This window comes from Podarcis liolepis (assembly GCF_965112155.1).
Source record: "Podarcis liolepis genome assembly, chromosome: Z".
NCBI lineage: Eukaryota > Metazoa > Chordata > Lepidosauria > Squamata > Lacertidae > Podarcis > Podarcis liolepis.
This window is the reverse complement of record NC_139570.1, coordinates 32,720,295-32,744,466: the sequence shown is the minus strand read 5'-3', so window position 1 is coordinate 32,744,466 and position 24,172 is coordinate 32,720,295. Positions and strand designations below refer to the sequence as shown.

The window sequence follows — 24,172 nt, the reverse complement described above, 5'->3', positions numbered from 1 at the left end:
AAATGGAGAGTGGGCATAGCTCCTTGTAGAAAGGGAGGGCCAGAAATGTAATAATAATAATAATAATAATAATAATAATAATAATAATAATAATAAATAAAAACAAATGATAAATAACTAAGTCCTCTCCACTCTTGAGGGGTCCCCTCTCCGCCTCTCCCCGGCGCTGAGGCAGGCAGGCAAGCGAGCGAGCGGAGCGGAGTAACTTCCCTCTGGGTGGCAGGGCCGGGTCGGAGCAGGCGCCAAACTTTGCATGCGCTCGAGCGCCTTTCCCTCGCCCACCTAGAGGAAGGCTGAAGCCCCCTTTGAAAGGAAGGGAGGGAGGGGAGGTTCGCCCCTCATATACTAAGCAACCCCCGAGGCTACCCCGCCCCGCGACCGGCTGGTCCCGCCCCGCGAGAGGCTGTGGCTGGGCGCTCGCTCTCTCCCTCCCACACATACTCCCCAAACTTATCAGCGAAGAGGAGGCGGCGGCTGCGGAGGAGGAGGAGGAGAAAGTTCCTGTTTCTCTGTGCGGCGCGCGAGAGAAGGGCCGTCCCGAAGGAGAGCCCGCCGCGCGCCAGGGCGAGGAGGGGGACCGGGAATCGGGCGACGGGGGCTCCTTCTCTGCGCCCCACTGGGAAACTTCGCACCTGGCCCGGCGCGGAGAGATCCTCCGGCGGGGTGAGGGAGGCAGCGCGCTCCAAGGGGAGCTAGAGCGGAGAGAGAGTTAATAAGTGTCCCGGCGTTTCCTTTCGACGGGCTGCTGCAGCGCGGCGGCGCCCGAGAGCGGACCGAAGGGGCGGCCGCCTGTGCGGAGCCAGAGCCTCGGTGGGCAGGGCGGAGAGGACGCTGCCACCGCTGCCAACTTTGGGAGGCTGACCTTCTTCTTCTAACCCGGCGAGCCGCGCTCGGCTGGGGAGCGGCGGGATGCGGCCCCTTGGGGTGCGGAGCCCCCGCGGCTGCTGCTGCCTCCTGCTGCTGCTGGCACTGCTGCCCGCCTTCGCTCAAGGTAGGTGCGCTGGAGACGGCGACGCCACTTCGGCCACCTGTTGCGCTCCCCGGCCTGGACATCCTCTGGTGGGGTTCGCGGGACCTGATCCGGTGGGGGATGTGCTTCCTGGGCCGCTTTTTTCACTTTCAGGATTTCATGACGAGCGGTGGAATGGAGGGTGGGGGCTGAACTGTCTACCTGGTATGGTCCTCCTATGCTCTGCACTGCAGGGGGTTGGACTAGATGACCCTTGGTGTCCCTTCCAACTCTACGACTCTACGATTGTGTTTGCAAGCGTCTCCCTTGCCCGCGGCGTGGTGGTGCTGACGTTTAGGGCGATTAAAACAAAACAACGAGCCGGGCCGTTGTGTCGGCTCAGAGCAGCTCAGATGGGAAGCCTCCCCGTGCAAGCGCAGTCTACCCTGAGGGTTCCTTCCTGCCCTCCGCGCGAGTTTTCCAAGCTGCCTGGCAGCTGGTTCAGGCAGCGTCGGTGACCTGCAGCTCACCTTAAAAGGAAAGAGGGCAGGATTTTCTTTTCTTACTCTCTTTACATATTTATTTGATGCAAAGGGCGCTTTGGGGTTTGCAACAAAAGTGAAACAAAACCGAACAGCTAGGCTGCTTGGGGATTTTTTGCTTTTGCGAGAATGAGCGAAGCAGCTCCGAAAAAGTTTGCAGAGATGTTGGTTTCCCCGGGCAAATGCAGCATGAGCCTGGTGTTTTACTGGGAACGGCAGTCTTTCAAGAATAGGAGCGCGCGCGCGCGTGTGTGAGAGGAATCCCCTCTCCAGCTGCTTTGCAAAACTTTTCGGCTGCCCCCTCTTTCTAGGAAGTGGGAGTGGGAGTGGGAGTCTCCCACCACCGTGCTTGAGCAAATGCGTAGCCGTGCAGTACACAGTCCTGACAAAATTTGTATGGGGAGAGAGGAGGGAGAAGAGTTGTATCTAACAAAGCTCTTCTCGGAGTAGACTTTGATTGCAGGGGGTTGGACTAGATGATCCTTGGGGTTCCCTCCCAGCTCTACCGCTCTGTTTCTACACTCACTGAAACATACCCATGCCCATTCATTTCAGTGAGTCTGCTCTGAGCAAGGCTGGCATTGTAGATGTCCCCAAATCATTGGATATCTGGTCCTCTGCCTCTTCCTGGGCCTCCTGGGAGCACAACTACAGTTTCCCCCCTCCCATCTTGGAGAGGGGGCTTCTTTTGCAAGCACCCAACCAACCCAAACCTGGGTTTGCTGCATTATAATGTGTGAAAAGACTTGCCTTCTGTTTGGTAGGAAGCTGTGAAAGGCCAAACTATTGTCTGCATGGTGGTTTCAGATTTAATTGGGAAATTTAGGACTCTGTCACAGGTTAGGGTGCTTTTTCTGCGGTTGAGGGGGGTGTTTCTACTTTGTGGATATGCGTAATATTTCCTGTATTCGCACCCTTGCCTCTCTTTCACCTCCCTCTTCCTTTTTAATTTTTGCTGTGTTACTTTCTGGGGGTGGATGTCACAAGCTGTTTCTTGTTCTCTTGTTCTGCAGAACTCTTGTGAATCCTTGGTGGGAAGGGGGACAGTGGAATGAAGAACCTGGATGGGGCAGGCGAGCGCTAGACTTGGAGATGGGGCAAAAAAGTTTTGCACAGAGCAGGCTGTTCTCACTTTTCTCTGAAGCGCCTCAGGGCAATCTGTTTTGGAGACAGAATTTTAACTGGAGAAGTGGAGACAAAGGAAAAAAGGCTGTGTGTGTTGGGTGAATGGAACTTCTCACCAGCTGCCTGATTCATTGAATGAAGTCGTTTCAATTTCAAATCAAAGTGTGCAGTGGGGTGCTCGCTGGACAATTTTTCTCACCTTGATTCATATGTTTCGCTGCCAGGGAACGGTTTGTGATTGTTGCTGCCGTGATGCTGTGTGTGCTGAGAGTATATAATTCAGGGCACTTGCAGAGGTGTGTTGGTTTAGCCTCTGAACAAAAAACAAAAACTAAATTAAAGATTGAGTTTCAGGTTTCTCTGTCACACATGCTGTGGGTTTGGAGGAGAAGGCATCCTTGCTTTTGCAAGCACCTTGAAATGGGGCTGTGGGGGTGGGGGTGGAGAGAGCGATCTGCTCTGGGGTTTGGTGGGTGGGATCCTTAAACTATCTGGACACATAGATGTACACACACATCTCAAGCATAGCTCTCTCTGGATTGGAGCTGGGAGGAGACTAGGGCTCAGATCCTGATTTGGATCCCTTAGTGCAGAATTCATCAACTTTGTACTTCCAGGACTGCAGAGTACCATCATTGGGCTTACCCCAATTATGAGAATCATAGGAAGCTATCAGGCAATCTTGTCCTAGCCCTACCTGGAAAGTCCAGGGATTGAACCAGGAATCTTCTGCATGCAAAGCAGTTGCTCTACCACTGATTTACAGGATGATGGGAGTTATAGCCTAACCACACGTGAAAATCCCAAGGTTGAAGGGGGTTGACCTAGTGACTCCAAGCTCAGTCACTAAAGTCTCCCATCAGTGTCACAGGTCTTGGTCTCTCTTTCTCTCTTGGTTGCCAGAAGGAGCCTTTCTAGCAGGGACATAATTTGCTAATAATTTGAAATGGTCAAGCAATTCAGTAAATGTTTTTTGGAATAAACTTCTGGTGATAGTTGGCATGGATTGACCCATGTTAGTGAAAGTGAAGTGATTCTCTCCCCACCCCGCACTCCAGCCCCCTTACTTTGGAGCAGCTTGTAAATAGTTTCCAAAAGTTGTCGGCCCAATATCATCTCCTACCCCCAAAACCCTTGCATTTCTAGTCACCCAGAAAGACCTTTTTGTCCCCACAGCCTTGGTCTTTCCTGGTTTCCTCATACCCAACAGATAGTGCCATTTCAGGAAGACACCCCCTCCACCCCCACTTTGTGTCATCAATGTCTTACATTCTGATCCTAATTCAGTTCTCACAGTGCCATCGATTAATTAACTGTCTTTTTTAAAAATTGCATTTATATCCCACTTTTTTTTTGTCCAAGGAACTCAAGATGATGTACATTGTTCTCTCCCCTCCCCATTTAACCTTCATAACAACCCTGCGAGGTAGGTCAGGCTAACCTAAGGTCACCCAATGATCTTTATGGTCAAGTGGGGGATTTGAACCCTGGTCTCTTGCAGGTCCTAGTCCAACATTCTAACCCCTATGCCATGCCCACACTGGCTCAGTGGCAAGGCAGAGGGTGCCTAGAAGGCTTGCCATAACCCTGAGATTTGCAGAAATAATAATAAAATCATAAGGGAGAGAAGGGAATTCCTACAAGGCTTCTTGAAAAGTTTTGAGTGTGGGTCCTGAGCCTGATTGATGGTTAAGGGGCGGGGCTGACAGCTGTTTGGGATGAATGGAATGGAAGAGGAGGAGGGAGGAAGAGACATAGATATGGAAAAGGGTAGAGCTTCATTGGCTAGGTAGCTCATTTCCTGGTTCAACCTGCGATGCTATTTTTATATCCCTCCCGGGGTGGAAGTGATTAAACTTCCCATAGAAATCAGCAGAGAAATCAGAAGATTTTACGTAGCCGGGATTGGGAACCTATGTTTCCATCACACTCAGGCACCCAAATGGAGTATTATGATTATGCTCTTACTGACTGCCTTTATATCCAAGGAGGAAAGCCAAGGAGCTCAAGGTGGTGTACATGGTTCTCAGTCTTCTAATTTTATCCCCACAGCAACCCTGTAAATAGGCTTAGAGGTACTGACTGGCCCATTGGCCCAAAGTCATGAGCATCATGGCTGAGCGGGAATTTGAACCCTGGGCTCCCAGATCCTATTCTGTGATTCTAAGCATAACACCACACCGGAATACACAGCTTGCATGGAGAGTCCTGATTGATTTGGTAATAAAATTAACTGGCCCATGAACAGAAGCACTCTACAGTCCTAGCACTTTGCTGCAGGGCCATCACAGTCTATATGCCAATCCTGATCTGATTCACATAAGAGGGGCTTGTTTGATCAGGCCAGTGGCCAAAGAGACCCCTTCCCATGTCTGGGTTGTGTGTGCATGTGCAATCTTGGACCCAGTCAAACTGATAACCTCCCAGTCTCTCATAGAAGCTGGACTGTTTTAGCTTCCTTAGCAACTGAAAAAGTCAGGACCTTTGTTCCTGCTCAACCCATCAGCTTTTGAAGCTTCACCACCAGAATAATTGAGACAATAATAGGTTTTTCTGTGGGATTCCCAAGAATATCTCGGGTGGTGGAAGGAAGAAACTAGGAGGCAGGAGTCTCCATTACCAGAGCTGAGGGGCAAAGTTCTAACAGGGGGTTGGGGGTGCCTTCCCCATGCCGCCCCCCAGGCAGTTGTAGAGCACAGCAGAGATTAAAGCAGGCATGGGCAATCTGTGGCCCACCAAGTGAGTCTACAGTCTGGAGGGGGAGGGCACCATGTTGGTTGTCCATAGGTTAAACTGGATGCTCTTCCAGCTGAGTTCGTTGAGTGGAGTTTGGGGTTCAGTTGTGACAAGCAACTGGGAGCTGTAACAAAATGTTGCAGTGTAGGGTCCTTCTTTTTTGGATTCCAGTCAGGATACTCCACCCAGCTGTACCCCCTCCAAGAGTCAGGCTGCGCCCCATGCCTACTCAGCACACTCAGTGCTCACTGGGCTGTTGGGTTTCTTTCCCCCTAAAACTTGTTTGTGCTATGTTGGGACTATGGAATGTGCTTCCACAAGATGTACTGGTGGTCACCAGCTCGGATGGCTTTATATAAAGGCGATGAGACAAAATTCAGGTTGGATTGCTATCTGTCATGGATGCATTGCAGGGGGTTGGACTGGATGACCCTTGGGATCGCTCCTGTGATTCTATGCAGGAGGATAAGGGTACCAGTGCCTTCCTTGTTGGAGGCAGTATGCTTCTGAAAACCAGCATTCCTGGGAACCTCAGAAGAGGGCGGCTGCTGCTGCGCTGAGGTCCGCTTTGTGGACTTTCAGTAGGCACCTAGATGGGCCTCTGGCCCGGCCCGGTAGCCTCTTCCCATGCCCATGACAGGCCCGTAGCTGTCAACTTTTCCCTTTTTTCAAGGGAAATTCCCTTATTCCAAATAGGATTCCTCGCAAGAAAAGTTGACAGCTATGTACAGGCTACTTCTGGAGCAGGTGCTCTTTCAGTATTCACACATTTGGTGCAAGCCATCAAGTGGTTGTGTGTGCACATGTGAACCGCCTACTTTGGAAGGGCCTTCTAAGGATCTGGGCTGCCTGAGGCCACCCTTTTCTGGTGTTCCTGTGCGCAGCGGAAGTCTGCAAGTCACCTTAGTCATCATGCCAAATAGTAATTTCACCTCTTGCCTTCCGGGAAATGGAGGAGGAACAGCTCTCTTTTTTTGCATACCTTTTGGGGTCAGTGTCTAGTTTCGCTCTGTGTTTTCTCCCCCCAGCGGCAGTTCCAGCTACACACAGGCCCATCCTCCACTTTCCTTCTGAGCTATCGGTAACTAGAGTGCCTGGTTGAGGTTGCTGGCTGTGTGTGTGTGTGTGTGTGTGTGTGTGTGTGGTATGTCTGTGTGTGCATGGGTCCTGAAGAGTGCTCTCTCCCGACTCAGTCAGGAGCATGTAGGTGTTGGGTATCAAGGGGACTGAGCCAACCCCATCAGCTTGTAGTAAATACAAGAGGTATCCTTGGCTTTTGACAATGGGCAGCTCTGATTTCACCCCCTCCCTTCCCGCTTTGTTTGGGGAAGGCCCAGAGCTCTGCTCTGCAGCTGTTGCTTTTTCCCACGAACTCGGACCCGCCTGCTTTACAACTCTCTCTTATCCCGGTCTCTGTTGGGCTCCTTTTGCAGACACACTGCGATTAAAAAAAATATATTCATGAATATCTGAGCAGCCAGACAATTCAAAAATAGCTTTGTAAGAGAGAGTGTGTGTTTGTGTGTGTGTGTGTGTTCTGTGAGCAGGATGGTGGCGGGGTGTGTGTCTGTGTCTGCCCTCTGGAAAGAAAAGAGCCTGAACTTCTATAGCTGTGAATGAAAGACAGGTTTTTGGCTTCCTCCGTCCTGAGTGGTGGGCTTTCTAGAACGCAGCCGTGCCCCGGCTGCAAGGATGATCTCCCGCCTGAATGTTTTTGAAGCAGTAGCTTAAAAACTTAATTGAAATACCAATACTTTGCTAATTTGGGGGAATAGTCACTGCCCCAGCCTCTTTGGGACAGAGACCAATGTTTCAGTTTCTTGCTTATGCTCACCTCACAGTGAATGTGATGGAAGCATCATATCCATTTTTATTTTACAGAGAGGTGCTGAGCTGAACTCACCTTGTTGAAAGCTAAGCCATAAGCCAGGGGTATTTTGTTTATTTAGTTAGTGAAAGTCCTTGTTTTCTGGTTTTAGAGCACTTGCAGCCAAAAAGACTCAGAGTGGCTTTACATGCAGTCAATAATAAACAACAACAATAAAACAAAACAGTCTTTACCTCAGTAGGCCAAACAGCTGGTTCACAATCTAAACTTCCTTCATCTTTTGTCTCAAAAGCAGCCTTAACTTAAGGTATAAGTGGCAGCCTATAAAGAGCAGAGCAGTAATAGGGTTTTGCTTGGTTCTGGTTTTCTTGTCTGAGGTTCTCCTGGCTAAGTGTAGCCTTGAACCCAGGATCCCAAGATTCAGCCATGCAGGTAAGTCTGCAGTAGCAGCCCTGCCCATAGCACATGTCTCATGTGACCCATCAGGGACCTAAAGAGAAGAAATCAACAATTCTTTTCTGATGAGCAAGTACTTCCGTGCCTTCCAGGCAATCCAATGAATGAGCATTTAAATTCCACTACTGTTGCCATTGTTATACAACGGCAGAAGTTAAGCAGGCAGCTCTTTGCTTCAGTGAGCTACCACACAGGTGTGGAATCTCAGGCCTAAGGACCAGGTGTGGCCCTCAGGACTCTCTCTTCTGGACCACCCACATTCACCAAGCTGCATTAAATAGCCCTGCACTGCCCTCTCCTTAAGTGCTCTTACCTGGCTAGCTCTGGTGTCCTTAAACCATGATGGTGCTGCTTGCTTGTGTGGATGGAGAGAGGTGCGTGTACAAACTTCTGACTTTTGCATGGCTACAACAGAGTGTACTGTTCAGATGTAACAGCTGCATCTGTCTGTTCTTCCCACTTTTTTCCCTGGCCATGCCCTCCTCTGATATGTGGCCCCCCAGAAGGTTGGCAATGAAAAATTGTGGCCCTTGGGAGCTGAAATAAAACTCCCTGTCCTTGGCTTACTAAACGATGCCGGCTGGCTTCTCTTGCACCTTAGCCACTAATTCAGCCTTGTCTCGTTTGCTGCCTTAGAACCCCATTGGAGAAGAGCTTTCTTGCTCTTTTCCTTTTCGCAAAGAGTGTTTAGCTTAAGACTGAACAGTAGCAGTTGGAGCACAGGTACCCTGTGGCCGAGTCCTGACATTTGAGGGTCTGATGCTGAGCTTGATCTTCTGAGTAACCACCGCTGACATCATTATGGGGCTCCAGCAGGGTGGCGTGAACCTTTTTCTATTAAAACAAAGCCCACGCTTATGTGCTTTGAAACCATTGCTGGTCAGACATGAACTTCCTATTTGCAGGGAAGTAGGGCAGATTTTGGGACTGACAGCTCCACACCCACCCTCTTGCCCATTAAAAAAATGTGGCTCATCCAACAGCCAAGAACACAATATGGTTGCTCTTTGGATTTGGTTTGAGAATCAGACTTGCAGCATTTGCTTTTCCACAAAACTGGCCCTGAGGTCTCTCTGTTGGCTAACCAGAATTATGCTCAGCCAAGATGCGCCTTGTTGCAATGCGTTACTGCTGGCAAACCACAACACGTTCCAGTTTGTGGATCTTATCTGTAGGGCTGTGCACGTTTTCCCTGAATTGAGTTAAGCATAGAATTTGGCATCCTAATTTTTCTTCCTTTTCAAAACATTAAAACAAAAAACCCACCCTAGTCCTCATGGTTATGGAGGAAAGTCTGGAACTCTGCAGGGAGAATCAAGAAGGAGATCTGATGTGGCTCGAAATTGTGGGGTTAGAGCTGGAACTTACCATTCTGCACAGATTCCTGTCCCTGCCAGGCTCCCTCCTCTTCCCACTATCTTTGCTTGCCCCTCCATCCTCTTTTAGCTTCTTGGGGAACTGGGACTCTGGTTCCAAGCTAAATTTGCACAGATAGGAAGCATGGGTTTCATTGCATCATTTGTTTTAACTGCATATTTTATTTTAACTGCACTTTAACACTGACTTGCAATTAACACATTCAAACCTGGATCTCTAGCCTGCTCCAAGGTGGCAGAGGTGTCTTTGGCTGTGTTTGGGACCACGTGCAAGCGAGAATGTCTTTCCACACTTTCATTCCACGTGTGGCTTAGCCCGGGTGGTGCTGAACTTGAAGCACAGGAAGTGTTCAGAAAGAGACCTTTGGTGGAAAGAGGCCTCTCTTCTCTTCTCTTCTCTTCTCTTCTCTTCTCTTCTCTTCTCTTCTCTTTTGCCTGACTGATGCTGAATTCCTACTTGTTGCATGTCTGTAGTGGAGGAAAGTGAATCGTGTAGAACTAGAAAAACTGAAGGGCTGTAAAAAAAATCCCTTTCTTTACAAAGAAAAATGCCCCTCTTTGCAAATCTTTGGGTTGTTTTCAGTTCCTAAACTGAATTGCAAACAATTGCTGCTATATCTGAACTTGTTTCCTTTTTGCTTATTCTGTGTTTACTACTCTCCAAAGGCTTGGAAATAATGTTTTCCTTTTCTTTTTTAAAACACATTTATTTGATATTAAAACAAATTATAACAATACGTTCCTCACAAAATCAGGAGTTAGACTGCAGCTTTGTCCACTGCCATAATACCACAGAATAATCACTCCTTGCAAATAATAAACTAGGGTGGAGATAAGCGGCAGGCGGCTTGCGGTGACCTACTCCATAAACTTGAATACATTGTACTCACTTAGCATTCTAGCTTGGTTTAAAAAAACCAAAAAACCCCTGAATGCTGCCACAGTCAAAGAAATATAATCATCAGACCTCTTTCCTCTCAGCATTAACAACCCCACAAGGTAAAGGAATCCTGTCCCCATTTCACAGATGGGGATCTGAGGTTGAGGCAAGGCCCAGACTCAGGCTGTTGGCTGACTTAAGAATGAAGGTGGTCTGAAGTTTCCCAGGTTTCAGGATTCAAGTCCTATGATCTAAGCCTTGTCCTACATTGCCTTTTCAACCAAATTCCCAAATACAGTGGTACCTCAGGTTAAGAACTTAATTCGTTCTGGAGGTCCGTTCTTAACCTGAAACTGTTCTTAACCTGAGGTACCACAAATGGGGTCTCCCACTGCCGCCGCACAATTACTGTTCTCACCCTGAAGCAAAGTTCTTAACCCCAGGTACTATTTCTGGGTTAGTGGAGTCTGTAACCTGAAGCGTCTGTAACCTGAGGTACCACTGTAACTCTCTGCGGTCTCATTGCAGGCATCCAGTGTTCCCAAGCTTCGGAGTCCTGCTTGAATGGAGGAAGGTGTGAAACCTACCCCAATGGAACAGGGGTTTGCCGGTAAGTGCGAAATTATATGCAGTGGAGGTGTGACTTCTGGTTTACATCCTCAGACCTGGGGGCCAGATGTGGCCCTCAAGACCTCTCTGTCTGGCCCTTGGAACTCTCCCCAGGCAACATACACCCGGCTTTGCATCCCAATTTTTTTTGGGTGGCTTGGAATATGTCCTTGAATTCTGAGGATACCCTCTGCTTGGAGGAGAGGGGTATGGAGGAGTGTGTAACAACAACAACAACAACAACAACAAATAACCCTTAACCTACTTACAAAGGTATAACTTAAAGTGGTTGTCCTACTCACTTTTGGCCCCACCTACCACTGGCAGTATGGCCCTTGGGCAGTTGCCCAGAAGGCAGTGTGGCCCTTGGGCTGAAGCAGATTCCCTACCTGTTTTGTTTTTTAAAAAACATACATGGACTGATGGAAGCTAATCTGCAACCTGGTTCTGATAGGCAGAAAAGGGCTCCAGATTTTAATAGGACACTTTACATTTTGAGTTTGAAGTCCAGGATTACAATATGGCTTCCAGAAGGAGTCAGATAGCCTGATATTACATTGGGGTGTGCCTATTAAGAGGGAGACAACTTTTAGTCTCCACATGTGATAGATGTGACGCTGGGAGCCAACAATTTCCTGCCATCGCTCCCAATCCCCATCCCCACTAAGAGTTTGGGGATGTGCATCTTCTATTAACTGCTGCAAACACAGGCATATGTGTGTCTGTGTGATATGAAACAATGCTGTGCTGATGGGAGTTTGCAGTCTGGATCCTTGGGAGCTGAACCTGGGTTCAAGGTGCAGTTCCATCTGTGGAGTTGCCATTATCCAAAGTAGTTTCAACATGGCAGCATGCATCTAAGAGCGATCGTGAGGATAACACACACACCCACCCACACCCACCCACCCACACACACACCCTCCCCTTTAATTCATGCTGAACTTTGTGGAAGGGGAAGGAGGCGGATGATTGCAATTTAACTGAGCAACCCTAAACTATCCATGTCAATTGATCTGTAATTGTGTATGGCCCTAATGAGTGTATGTCGTACTTGTGCTCTGTGCTGGGGATTAGAGATAACTGGGGTTGAGGGACAGAGCCTCTTCCAAGTGGGAATAGCCAGCCCTTGTCTAGATTTTGGATGATGAGCATAAGAAGCTGCCTTGTGCTTTTAAACCGCTGAGAGTTTTTGCTACTATCAAGCAGTATGTGTGTTTCACTCAAATAAATAAATAAATAATAGTAAGTCAGGCCATTAGTTTATCTGGAACAGTGTTGTCTGCAGTGGCTGGCAGCAGCTCTCCAGGGTTTGGGGATCAGGAATCTGTCCATCTCAGCCCTGCCTGGAGATGCTGCTTGGGACCTTCTGCATGCAAAGCAGTCTCTCCCCCCCCCCCAATACTCCTAATGTTTCTGAAGAAAGAGATGTCAGAAGCACCAGTTGCTGGGAATCACAGGAGGCGAGAGTTGCTGTTGAGCTCAGGTACTGCTTGCAGGTCGCTTGCCATCGGAGCACTGTTGCGAACAGGATGCTGGAGTAAATGGGGACTCCTTTTGACCCATTCCAGGATGCTTGCCTTATGTTTCTGTGAATTAAGTATGGAAATAAGCAGCTGCCTTATATGCAGTCAGACCATGGATGTTGTCTGCACTGGCTGGCAGTGACACTCCAGGTTTTAAGGCAGGGATTTCCCCCCAGTTGCACTTGGAAATGCCAGCAGCTTTATTGCAGTGCCACCAAGTTCCCTACAGTGAGGAAAGTTTAAGAGCCTTTGAGTTTCTCATGGGCTTCCCCAAGTGATGGCTGCAGGGAACAAGTTGCCCACCAATTAATGTGGGGTGCGGGGGACGACGACGACGACGACCCAGCATCTCCTCCACCTCTGCTCTCTTTTCTTAACCCTTCTATAAAAGAAAAGCAGAAGGCAGCAGCCTCTCTGCCCCTCCTGTCCCCAAATGCATGTAGCCTCAGGATATGTTCAGTGGAATCCACTGCTTGCAAGAGTCCTGGAACAGAATTTGATTGAGAGCTGGATATGTTGAGATTGCTTGTTTTGGTGTGTTTTTTTTAACTCCACCTGTTGGAAGCAAATGTGAAGGCTCTTTTTAAAAAAAGGGGGGGTGCGTCTCTCTAAGGAAGCAGCTCTCCCTACAGGCATTCCTAATCCCAACTGTTGAATGGCAGACTTTTTCGGTGCAGTTTGGAATTGAGGGTGGGGGATGGAAAGCCTGCACCTCTCTGTCCCTTGTCTGCTCCACTTCTTTAATTTTGCCCCCACATTTGGCGTCTTCTGTTTGCTCCGGGGATGATGGGCGGGAGAGGGGGGGGACAGGGGGAGAGAGAAGAGAACCCTTCAGCAAATTAATCGGGCACATGAGCAATTTAAGGGACAAAGGCTGGGCGCCTTTGTGAGCCGCTAATGAATGCGCACCGCACAGTCGTCCCCCCCTTCTGCAGAAGCTGTAAGGACGCTTGACGCTCTAAATCTTGTTTTCTTTCATTCAGGGAGTGACAGCTGGGATTCGGTCGAAATTCAGCAGCTATTGTTGCGGGATGCAGATTAATGCTATGTGACTAATCGCGGAGGGCTTCCCAGAATGCATAACTGACTCCTCTTCCCCACCTCCTGTACCCTCACCCACCCCCCATTCTCACTCTCTCTTCTCTGGGTGTCCCCCCTCCCCCAATTTCTCTCTTTGGCTATTCTGCCCCCCTTACTATTTCTTCCTCCAAAAAAGAAGCCTTCTTGTATTCCCCTTGATTTACATTGGGTGTACAGATGGCAGGGGAATCTAATTAGGCCTGAGGCGTGTGAGCTGTGGCGGGGGGGGGGGGCGTGCGACGTTCAGAGGACTTCCCACTTGTAGAATGAGCAAGGATGACAGTGGGAGAACGCAGCCATGAATTTCCTCCTGGTGTCTCAAGCCAGCCTAGAAACCTCTAGTCATGTCATATATATATCAATATTTGGACGGCTTCCAGTGGTCATCATCATTGAAAGGGCCAAGCAGCGATGTGGAATGGAACCTTTTTTTCTGTTTCATAAAATTTGCTAGCAGTGATCACAAATGGAAGCAAGCCTTCAGGAGCAATATTGCTAGGCAACCTTCAGCAAGTTTGAAAGTTTCCAACTTTTTAATTTTTTCAACTAAATATGAAAGTAAACAAGTAAGCAGGCTGCATTAGATGGTGCACTCTCTCTGTCTTGGGTGTCAGAACATTTTTCAGTTGCAACCTGAACAAAAATGTTCTGATAAAAATCAAGCTTAAGATTTGCCTAGAGAAAATGTTTTCCCATTCAAGGTTTTCTGGGGAAAGGTCTGCAGCCCTGAGGGCTGATATATTTGCATGGCTGCCCATCCAAGCCTGGCTGTGTATAGTTGGACAAATGCAAATGGCATTGTTATATACAGTTTATTTCATTTCATAGCATTTGCAAACTGCTTTTCGACCACTGAGCCTGCCAAAGTGGGTTATATACCATCAGTTAAAATAAGACATTAAATCCTTTGGCAGGATTTCTAAGGTGCTGTTGTCCTGGACCACAATCTCTGGATAGGTGAGTGGGGGGAGGGACCTTTCAGCTTCCAGATGTTGCTGAACTACAATTCCCATCCTTCTCCCTGCCACATTGGCCACACTCTCTGGAGCTGGTGGGAATTGTAGTTCAGCAAAATCTGGAGGGCCAAATACTCCCCCACATCAGCCCTGCAAGGAGGACCAAAATCTAGGAAGCAACATGTGCCAGAGTTGCCTCCTCTTCTGCTCTTTCTATGCATGAGCACTGACTGTCTTCTGCATGCCAGGCAGCTGCTCTTACCACTGAGCCAGGGCCCTACCCTTCCAAGATGTTTCTGTTACACTGTATTTTGTGGACAGTGTAGGAACTTGGATGATGTTTTCAAGGCAGTAGCAGGAATTGAAACTGGGATCTGCTGAAGCATTTTGAGAAGAGAATCATGTCTCAGTTGCCGCAGTGTGCAGGAGGTCTCCTCAACTTGAGAATCTTGTTTCCAACTTCAAAAGTCAAATTAAAACTCTCCTGGCTGCCTTTGGTAAATAGGAATCACATCCAGGTGAACTTTTTTATATACTGTAATGTTTGCAAAACAATTCTAGATAACAGTGGAAGCTGCTTTGTAGATAAGACCTTTCCAAAAAATGGGGTAAAAATAAATAAATAAAAATTTATGAAAGATAATTTTAGCCACACTATTTTGTTCTTACTAGATTATATGCCCATAGAAAGAAAATAGCCAACTTTTTAAAATAGATAAATGGAATAATAGTCCCAGCCCACCTGCTTAGAACGAAGTTTTTCCCTTGCATGTGATGATCTGTGTTCCGTCATCCTTGCAAAAATAGCGAGAAAAGCACATAGAAACCAGAAAGCAAAACTATCTATCTATCTAGATATATAATATGATAAAAACAAAATGAGTGCTTGGAGGTGGCAGGGCTGGTCTTGTGCCAACAAGCACTGATGGTAGCTTCAGCTTTTTTCCTGCGGAGTCCTGTGGCTTTGGGGTGGAAAGTGCTAACTGCAGCTTTGCAGAGGAAAAAATTGGGCCCTTCACTTGGGCTAAATGCTTTTTCCCAGATCAGATGAAACGGTTTCTGTAGGGATCATGGAGCTGTCGTAGGTACCAATTAGACCTTGGCATCTCTGTCTCTCAGGCTGGCATCCCCACCACAGATGAAAAGGGACTTGCTTATTTATTTATTTGTCTTGGGATTGTGGTGACGCGGCTTGCCACTTTCCCAGGAACTCCCTCAACCCGCTGGCTTAGTTAGAAGCAGATGGTGCTATTGGGGGGGGGCAGGGTTTGGATGAGTGATTGGGTAGAAGGATGTGCTCATAAACTGGCCCAGAGTTGGGCTGGCTTATGTGTGCAGCTCTGGAGCCCAGGTGATGTGAACATACCTGCCATGGGCCTTGCATGGCAATGGCATCCCCATTTTGGCTGACAGGAGGTTTCTCTCCTGCTGCTGCAGTTGTCTGGGCCACAGTGAGAGTCAGGTGGACAAGCAGTGTGGAAGAGGATGGGGAGGGGCTTTTTCGAGGGGTCATCCTTCTAGGTGTGGCCCCTTGGTAGTTGCCCAGCTAGGCCAAACCTTGGTTCTAGCAATTTGATCTTATGCCTATGTTGGCAATACACTGCGACTTGAGCCCCAAGAGGAGCAGGGTGGCCCAGCCAAGGCGGCCCATTTTCGCAGAAGGCCACTATGGAGAGAACAGCTTTTTAGATGGCTGGCCCTGTTGGCTACTGGAAATGAATGGAGGCCAGGTGATTGGGTGATGATTTGCACCTCAAGGCGTCATTTTCAGAAGTGGCAGCTGCCTAGAAATTAGATTCTGATGTTTGAAACTGATCCTTCATTCTCGTGAGGGGGGATAAAGTTGTGAGGTGCTGCTTCTTGTTGTTTCCAACCCCACCAGCCGGGCAACTGCCTCTGCCTCCCAAGCCTCCGGCCATGGAAGGTTCAAAATGGGTGCCAGCAGCAGAGGACAGTATGTCTGACATGGGATAGCTATTCTCTGCCTCCACAGTTTGAAGCAGAAATGGTTCTGAATACCAGTTGTTGGTGACTGCAGGAGGGGAGAGCACAGCTATTGCACTTGGGTCCTGTTTTTGGGCTTCCTATTGGGGGCATCTGGCTGGCCAATGTGAATAAAGGATACTGGACTGGATGGGATCCCTTGGCCCAATCAAGCAGGCCCTTCTTAGGTTCTTAGCTTTTTTGCAGGGGTTGCTTAACACTCATGGGTGTTGCAGAGAAAACCATACCAGACGAGGAGAGTAAGTAAAGGACCTTGCATGGAAAGCTTCTTATGGTGAGGAGTCCAAAGCCCCTTCTGGTATTGGGTTTCTTCCCATCCAGCCCTGGGGTTATTTAACGCCATTGTTTAATGCTGTGAGAGGTGGAAGTTTTTCTGCCTGAGTTTTTTCCTCCCGTTTTAAGCTGCTGTTAATTCCATCAAATAACAGCAATGTGGGGGATGGGGTGGGCAAGAGAGAGAATAGGGACTCTCAGTGGGCAGGAAAAGGATGTGGTGTTAAAATAGCCAGAGGAAGTCCATAAAGGAACAGGGAATAGTCTTACTGGAACTGTTACAGGTCCCACATAACACTCATTCCCATTTTTAAGAAATCAGATCTTTTAATGTGGTGGTACCTGCCCTTCAGAACTCCTTGCCTACTGATGCCAGGCCAGCCCCTTTGCTGTACACCTGTTAGAAACATTTTTGTTTAGGATTTTTTAAAAGTTTCACATAGCCTTTTTTCAAAAGTAAAATGCTTACGCTTGTGAAAAAAACCTCAAAGTGATTTACAAAAAGAATAAAATTATCAGTTAAAACAGTTAAAAATAACTGTTAAAATATTTTTTTTTAAGTAAGATCAGCAATAAACTAAAAACTGGATTAAAACACACACCAGCCATTCTACATATTGGCATAGGACTTGCCTAAACAAAAATGTTTTTAGCAAGTGCCAAAAAGGGAACAGTGAAGGCAGCTGCTTGATTCCAACAAGCAGGGAATTTCAAAGTTTTCAATTGTTTTAACTGATGATTTCATTGCTTCATATATATTTTTTGTAAACCCCTTTGACCTTTGTTTGCCTTTTTTACCATCCATCAGTCTATGAATGTTATGCAATTAAATAATAATTTTTAAAACACAAACAATAAGTGAAACCTAATTTGGCTGCCATTCTTTGTTGACAAGGGTGCCTCCTCTGCTTGAGACAGGGTGATCTTTTGCTTCAACCCAGAAGTGAACTACAAGCACAGCCATTTCCTTCGCAGCTTCCTCTTTTCTGTGGCTCTGTAAACTTAAATGGGCATTTCTGGTTTTGCAGAGAGAGATGAAATGCATTTGTGGCGCTGCTGAGAGCAGCCCATGACACAGAACAAAAAAGCAGTTTGGTGCTAAAGGACTGGCTTCCGGTATCGTGGGCCTGTGTTCATTATTATAAAGAGACGGCAAGTGGAAGGAAACAAACACACCCCTTCCCTAAATTCTATTCCTCAGTTGGGCATGCAGCCCTGCCTTGCATCGGGCTGGTTTCTCTTCCCCCAAACTTGCAAGGTCTAAAGTTAAACCAAGATTTCATGAAGATTGGATTATACCAATTCATGGAGGACTTTTGAGGGCAACCGGCCGTGATGGCTATGCTCTGCCCTCCATGTTTTGAAGCCACAATGCTTCCAAATACAGTGGTGCCCCGCAAGACGAATGCCTCGCAAGACGAAAAACTCGCTAGACGAAAGGGTTTTGCGGTTTTTGAGCTGCTTCGCAAGACGAATTTCCCTATGGGCTTGCTTCGCAAGACGAAAACGTCTTGCGTTTTTTGCAAGTTTGTTTCCTTTTTCTTAACACCGTTAATACAGTTGCGACTTGACTTCGAGGAGCAACTCATAGAACGCGGTGTGGTAGCCTTTTTTGAGGTTTTTGGTGATTTTTGAAGCTTTTCCAAAACTTTTCCGACACCGTGCTTCGCAAGACAAAAAATTCGCTAGAGGAAAAAACTCGTGGAACGAATTAATTTCGTCTTGCGAGGCACCACTGTACCAGGTGCTGGAAACCACAGGAAGAGGGGGGGAGTGTGGGGCTGTTGTGTGAGTATGTGTGGGGCTGGCCCAAGATCACCCTGTGAGGATTGTGGCTGGGCTGAGATTCGAACCCAGGGGCCTCCCCAATGCTAGTCCGACATACTTAAGTATTACACCGCTCTGTCTCTCTTGCTTATCTCAGTCAGGGGACAGTCCAGCTGCATTGTATAAAGTGTTGGGTTTGGCATAGAAACATTGCAAGCACACACACACAAGCTCTGGCAACATCTTGTGGCTTCTGTGCTTTGCAGCAGGGAGTGTGAAATTTTGGTCCCTGTCTTAATTCCAAAAGAATTGACACCTCTTTGAGGTTCTGACAGCCTTTTGGCTCCTTTCCTAGGTTGGGCGCTATTTGGAAGTGGAATTGGGAGAGAAATCTGCTTCATAGCCTTGTCGCCTTTTGCTGCTGGCAGTCTTTGGATGCTGGGCACGTGCAGCTGTCCTTGGAGTGACCTGGAACCGGGCAGGGATCTGGTAGAACAACCCTAAGTCTATCCTGTGGGGGTGTTTTGCCTAAGGGGAGATGGCCTGTGCCCACTAAACTCAGAACTCTGGTCCTCTGACGCTGAACCCCCAGTAGCATTCTGACCACACTGACTCAGGAGGCGCTTTTAGGAAGCTAGACTTGGGGAGTGGGGAACCTGCACACTGGCACACCTACAACGTCCACAGTTTCGTAAGATGCCTTCTAGCAAGCCAGACCTTTGGCCTATCTAGCTCAGTACAGTATTGCCTACACTGGCTGCCAGTGGCTCTCCACATGCTTCTCCCAAGGCTTCCCCTCTTCATCTTCTGTGCTCCCATCAGATTCCTGGCCCACACTGAATAGAACGGCACTTCCTAAGTGGGGTGGGGTGGGGGGAGTCCCTGGACCTGCCGGCTATCTTGCAGGAATTTTAGATTGAGAGCGCCTGGGGGGAACTTCCAAAGGCTGCATTCCACACCCCTCTTATCCATGGGAAGGAGGACAGAGTTGACTTATTCAAAGGCTGGGGCAATAACTCATACTGATGAGGCAGTGCCCCCCTCATCCCCTCCCAAGAAATGAGTGCAGTTTACTTTGCAATGTCAACAGCTCAGATTCAGTACAGCTCAGTGGTTCCCTTTTCTTTTTCCAGGCTACTGGTTTCATAAACTCATCTGGCATGCACCATACTCTATCTTATAAGAAGCATTAATCAGAACAGCAGTTTACATGATAATTTTGTTGGCATTGGCTTAGGGGTGTGTCTTTGGGGGTGAAGTCAAAACTGTGGAAAGGTTACAGTGCCTGCTATAGCTGTAGAGACAAAATGGTAAGAATTAACTTCACATTTATTCCAAGTCTGATAGGCATTTACACCTCCAGTGCCTCCCTGTCACCCCTTGCCTCTTAGTACTCCCCGCCCCCCCCAGGGAATCCCACCTCCCTGTTTGTGTCTTGGTCTGATGAGTGTTTTGCACTGATTCCTTGTTCTGCCTCTGCTTCTCTTTATCTCCACCCCCCACCCCATGTCTGAAGTTATTCAAGGGTAGAGTTCATCAAAGTTGAAAGCAATTAACTTCCTGGGTCTGGGTTGCCATACCTTTTTAGTGGAATGACCAAGGAAGGTTTCAAGGAAGAGGGATTGATGGTGAGGAGTTGCATTTTAACAGAGAAGTTTCACGCTTGGCTTACCTGCAAGAGTTTACAGGCACGTAAACCAGTGCCTTCTTTAACAAGTTTTTTCCTCTTTGCATGCTCCTTGGACCTGTATATCTCTACCCTACATACACACACACACACACACACACACACACACACACACACACACACTTATTCAGGTGGCATTTATATGTCTAGAAAGCCGATTTGTACCTTTTACAAATTATGCCAAAACTGCACCCTCATCTCTCTCCCTTTCTGGGAATCACAGCTAAGCCAGTCATTTGAGGTGCTCTGGCAAGAAAATGCGAGCCCTTCATAGCTTGGGGGCTTGGATGGAACTGGCCGTTCGTTCCTCTTTGCTCCAGACACACAGCTGGTCACGAGAGTCTGGTGCAACAAGTAGAAACACGAGAGGGGGGGGGGGTTGGCTTTAATTTCTGACTGTACTCTTTTTGAACACTGGGCTCATCCAGACTTCAACTTTCCCCGCCATTTTCTCCTGGGGAAATCCAATCTTTAGCACTGAATTGGAGCAAACAGCAACTGGGTTTTCCGCAACTTAAAGCTAAAGAGCAAGTTTTCCCTAGAAGCAGAGCAAAACCACTTGGACCCATAGCTAGAAAGCTTGGGTCAAGTGGAAAACTGCTTGGACCTGTGCTTTCTAGGCACAGAACAAGAAGAGCCCATGGTAAAGAAACAGGTGGGAAAGCAGGAAGGTATCTTCCGTGTCCTGGCTTCAGTCTGTATCTTGCAGAAATGTTGTTTGGAGATGTGTTAGGTCTGATTGGATAGAGCGGAAGAGAGACCCCTTGACACTTGTTGTGGCCTGGAAGAATTGATTGCCCAGAGGAAGCTGGCAGGGAGAGTTCAGAAACTGCCCCCTGCCCCCCCATCCAGCTGCCTCCTCCTCTTCAGAGTCAAAGGGCAGAGGGGTGACAGACTGCTTTTCCGCACAGTGCCTGTTGTTCACCATGAAAGGTGGGTTTCCAAGAGACCCCATGGAAGAATGGCAGGAGGGCCAAGACTCCCCTCATTGTCTAGAGTCTGTCAATAAGGCCTCATGTTGACACATGGGCTTCGCTGACTGAATCTTGGTCTGAGGAGCCGCTGACAGTATGCTCCCAAGCCCAGCAGAGAGGATTTCTTTGCTCTGCAAAGTCTGCTTGTTTGCTTTAGGAAGTGGCAATTGTTTTCCCCCGTTTTGCCCACCAAACACAACCAGAAGCTTCTCTTATAATAGTGCTTGAGGAAAAAACAGATAACACCACTTGTTAGCACCCACCTTGTTTTTATAACTTGTTTTAAGCGGCTTTTAATGTTGTCACTTGTCCTAGAACCTTAGGGTGAAGGATAGGTAATAAACAGCAAAAACACAAAACAAAAACCATGTTCATTTCTAGTGGTTTGCTTTTATACTTATGACTGTCCGGAGTTCTCTACTTAACCCCCTTGCAAATGTTCTCTCAGTTGATTGGTATGCCATCTGACTCATCTGCTGATGAAAGATTGTGCAGTTTTTTTGTTTTTGGTGACAGCAACTGTTAGGAAATAGTTAGTTTGGTTTTGATGTCAGTCCTTGGGCCACATGTTGGGGGTGGTGGTCTTGTCTCAAAAACAGAACCATCCCTCCATCAATGCTCCACAGCACCACAAAGCAGCCTGAGATCAGGGCCACATTTCTTAACACTCCCCTCCTCCTCCTTTAAATCCCCCCACCTTGCTCTTCCCTTTCAGAAAGTCTAGACCAGCTAGCCCAGATACAATTGCTCCAGCTATTGCCCTACAGCAGTGCAAAATTAAATCCATCAGACATCCAGATCCAAGTTTATTAAAACACTCCAGGATGCCATCGGGAGACGGGGGACGGGACACAATTAAGCAGTGGCAAAATGCAAGGTGCAAGTTATGAATGGCAGACAGTGTTTTGTTTTTTTTTAAAAAGAACCCTGCCTCTTTGGTTGTGTTTGCGGTCCCCCCCCCAAAAAAACACCCCACCATTCTTAATTAAAAACAAATTGCAGACAGAATTGCGAACTTTTATCATCATCAACAACAAAAACCCATGTCTACCATTTATGGTGAAAGTTTGGGAGTGTTTCTTTTCCAATTTGTGTGCAACTTAGAATTGTTTTTCTTCCTCCATCCCAAGTGGGGCAGGGAGGGATGTATGGAATAAATCCTCAGTGCTGTTATGTAGGCAAATGTCACCCAATTTTTTTTCAAAGTTTTTTTTAAAGAATTGGGAGTCCCTATTGTAATGAAAAGATAGTACAGTCCACACTGATAAAAGGAGTGGGGGGGAGAATCACAGTTTGTGTCTGTCTCTGAATGGGGCGGGGGGGGGGGTTGGGGTTGGAAGAGAGGAACTGCTTTTGAATGAAGCATCTACAAGGTTCCATTCACAGCAGAAATACTCCTTTGCCAACTGAAGGGATTATGAATGATCATTTGCATCCACCCCCTTTTCTTTCTTTCTTTAAAAAAAAATCTAAGAAGAATCTCTTGTCTTCAGGTCTTTGAATATTAACCCTGTATATGCAAGCTTGCTTTTTTCCTTTTCAAATGAAATTTTGAGGTCTCAAGAAATGATCTGGGAATGTGGGGTGAAAACCACACCTAGCATAGGCTCAGAAAGCGGAGGGCACGGTTGTGCAGGGTTCTGAGCTGTTGCTCTTTAATGGGTACAAGGTGACTTCTAGCCAACGCATGGCCTTGTCCACATCTAGCTTTTCTCCCTCTCTTCTAACACTGGAACTCGTGGACCTCTAATCAAGCTGATGTTTTTGGGAGATTCAGGATGCATAAAAGGAAGTACTTCTTCATGCAGCGAAGAATTTTAACTACAGAACTCTCTCCTACAAGAGGCAGTTATGGCCACCAACTTGGATGGCTTTAAGAGAGTTGACAATATGCACAGTCCATATGCAATTACAGATCACTATTGAACAAAAACCAGACATAAAACAAATAAAAACAAACCACAAGCATACAAATGTGTGGAATGTAGCAACTGGATGTATTCATGGCATACGTACCTTGGTTCTTGAACGCCTTGATACTTGTACGTTTTGGCTCCCGAATGCCGAAAACCCGGAAGTAAGTGTTCCGATTTGCAAATGTTTTTCGGAAGCCAAATATCCGACACGGCCTCTGTTTGAGTGCAGGAAGTTCCTGCAGCCAATCAGAATCTGTGGCTGGGTTTTCAAATGGTTTTGAGAGTTCAACGGACTTCCGGAACGGATTAAGTTCAAGAACCAAGGTTCCACTGTATCCGAATGCCCCAAGTTACTATATCAGCCATATTCATTTGTAAGTCAAGGGGGGAGGGGTCCTCCGCCATGTTCCTCTTTGCTTGAGGTCAGACCAAAAAGGTACAAAACCATCCAGAACTCCTCCACCCATAGGTTCATGCAGTGCGCAGCTGAATTATGGAACTGCCACCCATAGGCATCAGTGATGGCCACCAGCTTAGATGGCTTAAAAATAGGATTGGTAACTCTCATGGAGGAGGAGAAGGCTGTTGATAGCTACTAGCCATGATGGCTGTGCTCTGCCTCCTCCAGGGTTGGAGGCAGTCATGCTTCTGAAAACCAGTTGCTGGAAAATGGTAGGAAGGGAGAGTTGCTTTGTACTTAGATCCTGCCTGCAGATTTCCCAGAAGAGGCACCTGGTTGTTTGGCCAATGTGAGAACAAGATGCTGGACTAGGTGGGCTCCCTTTTGACCTGATCCAGCAGGCTCTTAAGTTCTTAAATTTAAGAAACTCATGGCAAATCCAGATCTATGCAGCTTTAGTGGAGTCAGGAAGCTCAGAGCCCTTGATTCCTTTCCTAGCGTGTGCTGGAATCACAGGAACTGCTTGGAAGGAGAGGCTCTGAGTCATGAGATTGAGCTATCTTATCTGGGATAACTGATGAAAGACTCCCTGGCAGCACAGATTAGCTCTCCACAAGCGGCAAGTGCCTCCGCCTTGCCTGATTGAGAGCCTCTGCAACTTTCTAAGAAAGGATCTAAGAGAGTCTGGCTTCTAGATAAGGCCAACGGCCCACCTAGTCCAGCATCCTGTTCATACAGTGGCCAATGAAGTTCTCTTTGAGGATGGGTCCACTGTAAACTTGGGTTGATGCTTGTTTGGGCTGGAGAAGTCAAACTGGGCGCACCAAAATGGTTGCCGCCTGTACTACACAGTACTATACTTCACTGAACTGTTTAAATGCTCCTTTGATTGCCTTTAAACTCCCCACCACACTTGCCATCCTCTCCTGCCACACTAGTGTGGTGCGTCACACCCTTTGAGAACCACTGTACTAGTGGTATGCAACAGGAGCATTGCCACCAGCAAAAGATTAAGAAATGGGTCCCTAGATGCATGTTTGGATTCTGGGTCTAAAAAGGTTGAAGACTACTGTTTTAGGGGCACATCTCCC

At 47.5% G+C, this 24,172-nt stretch overlaps 1 protein-coding gene across 3 annotated transcripts in view; it reads left to right on the top strand.

Annotated features, from left to right (window-relative positions):
• Positions 1-465: 465 nt before the first annotated feature.
• NOTCH1 (notch receptor 1) overlaps positions 466-24,172 on the top strand; it is a 96,403-nt gene continuing 72,696 nt past the window's right edge. For 2 of the 3 annotated variants that reach the window (XR_014521360.1, XM_083484904.1), the window contains exons 1-2: positions 466-991; positions 10,421-10,502. Coding sequence is in view for 2 of the 3 variants with exons in the window: in XM_083484904.1 (XP_083341030.1) it covers positions 910-991; positions 10,421-10,502 (164 nt within the window). In the remaining variant the exon portion in view is untranslated. Of the gene's footprint in view, positions 992-10,420; positions 10,503-16,262; positions 16,339-24,172 lie in introns of those variants that run through there. The other variant, XM_083484905.1, reaches the window with a different exon arrangement.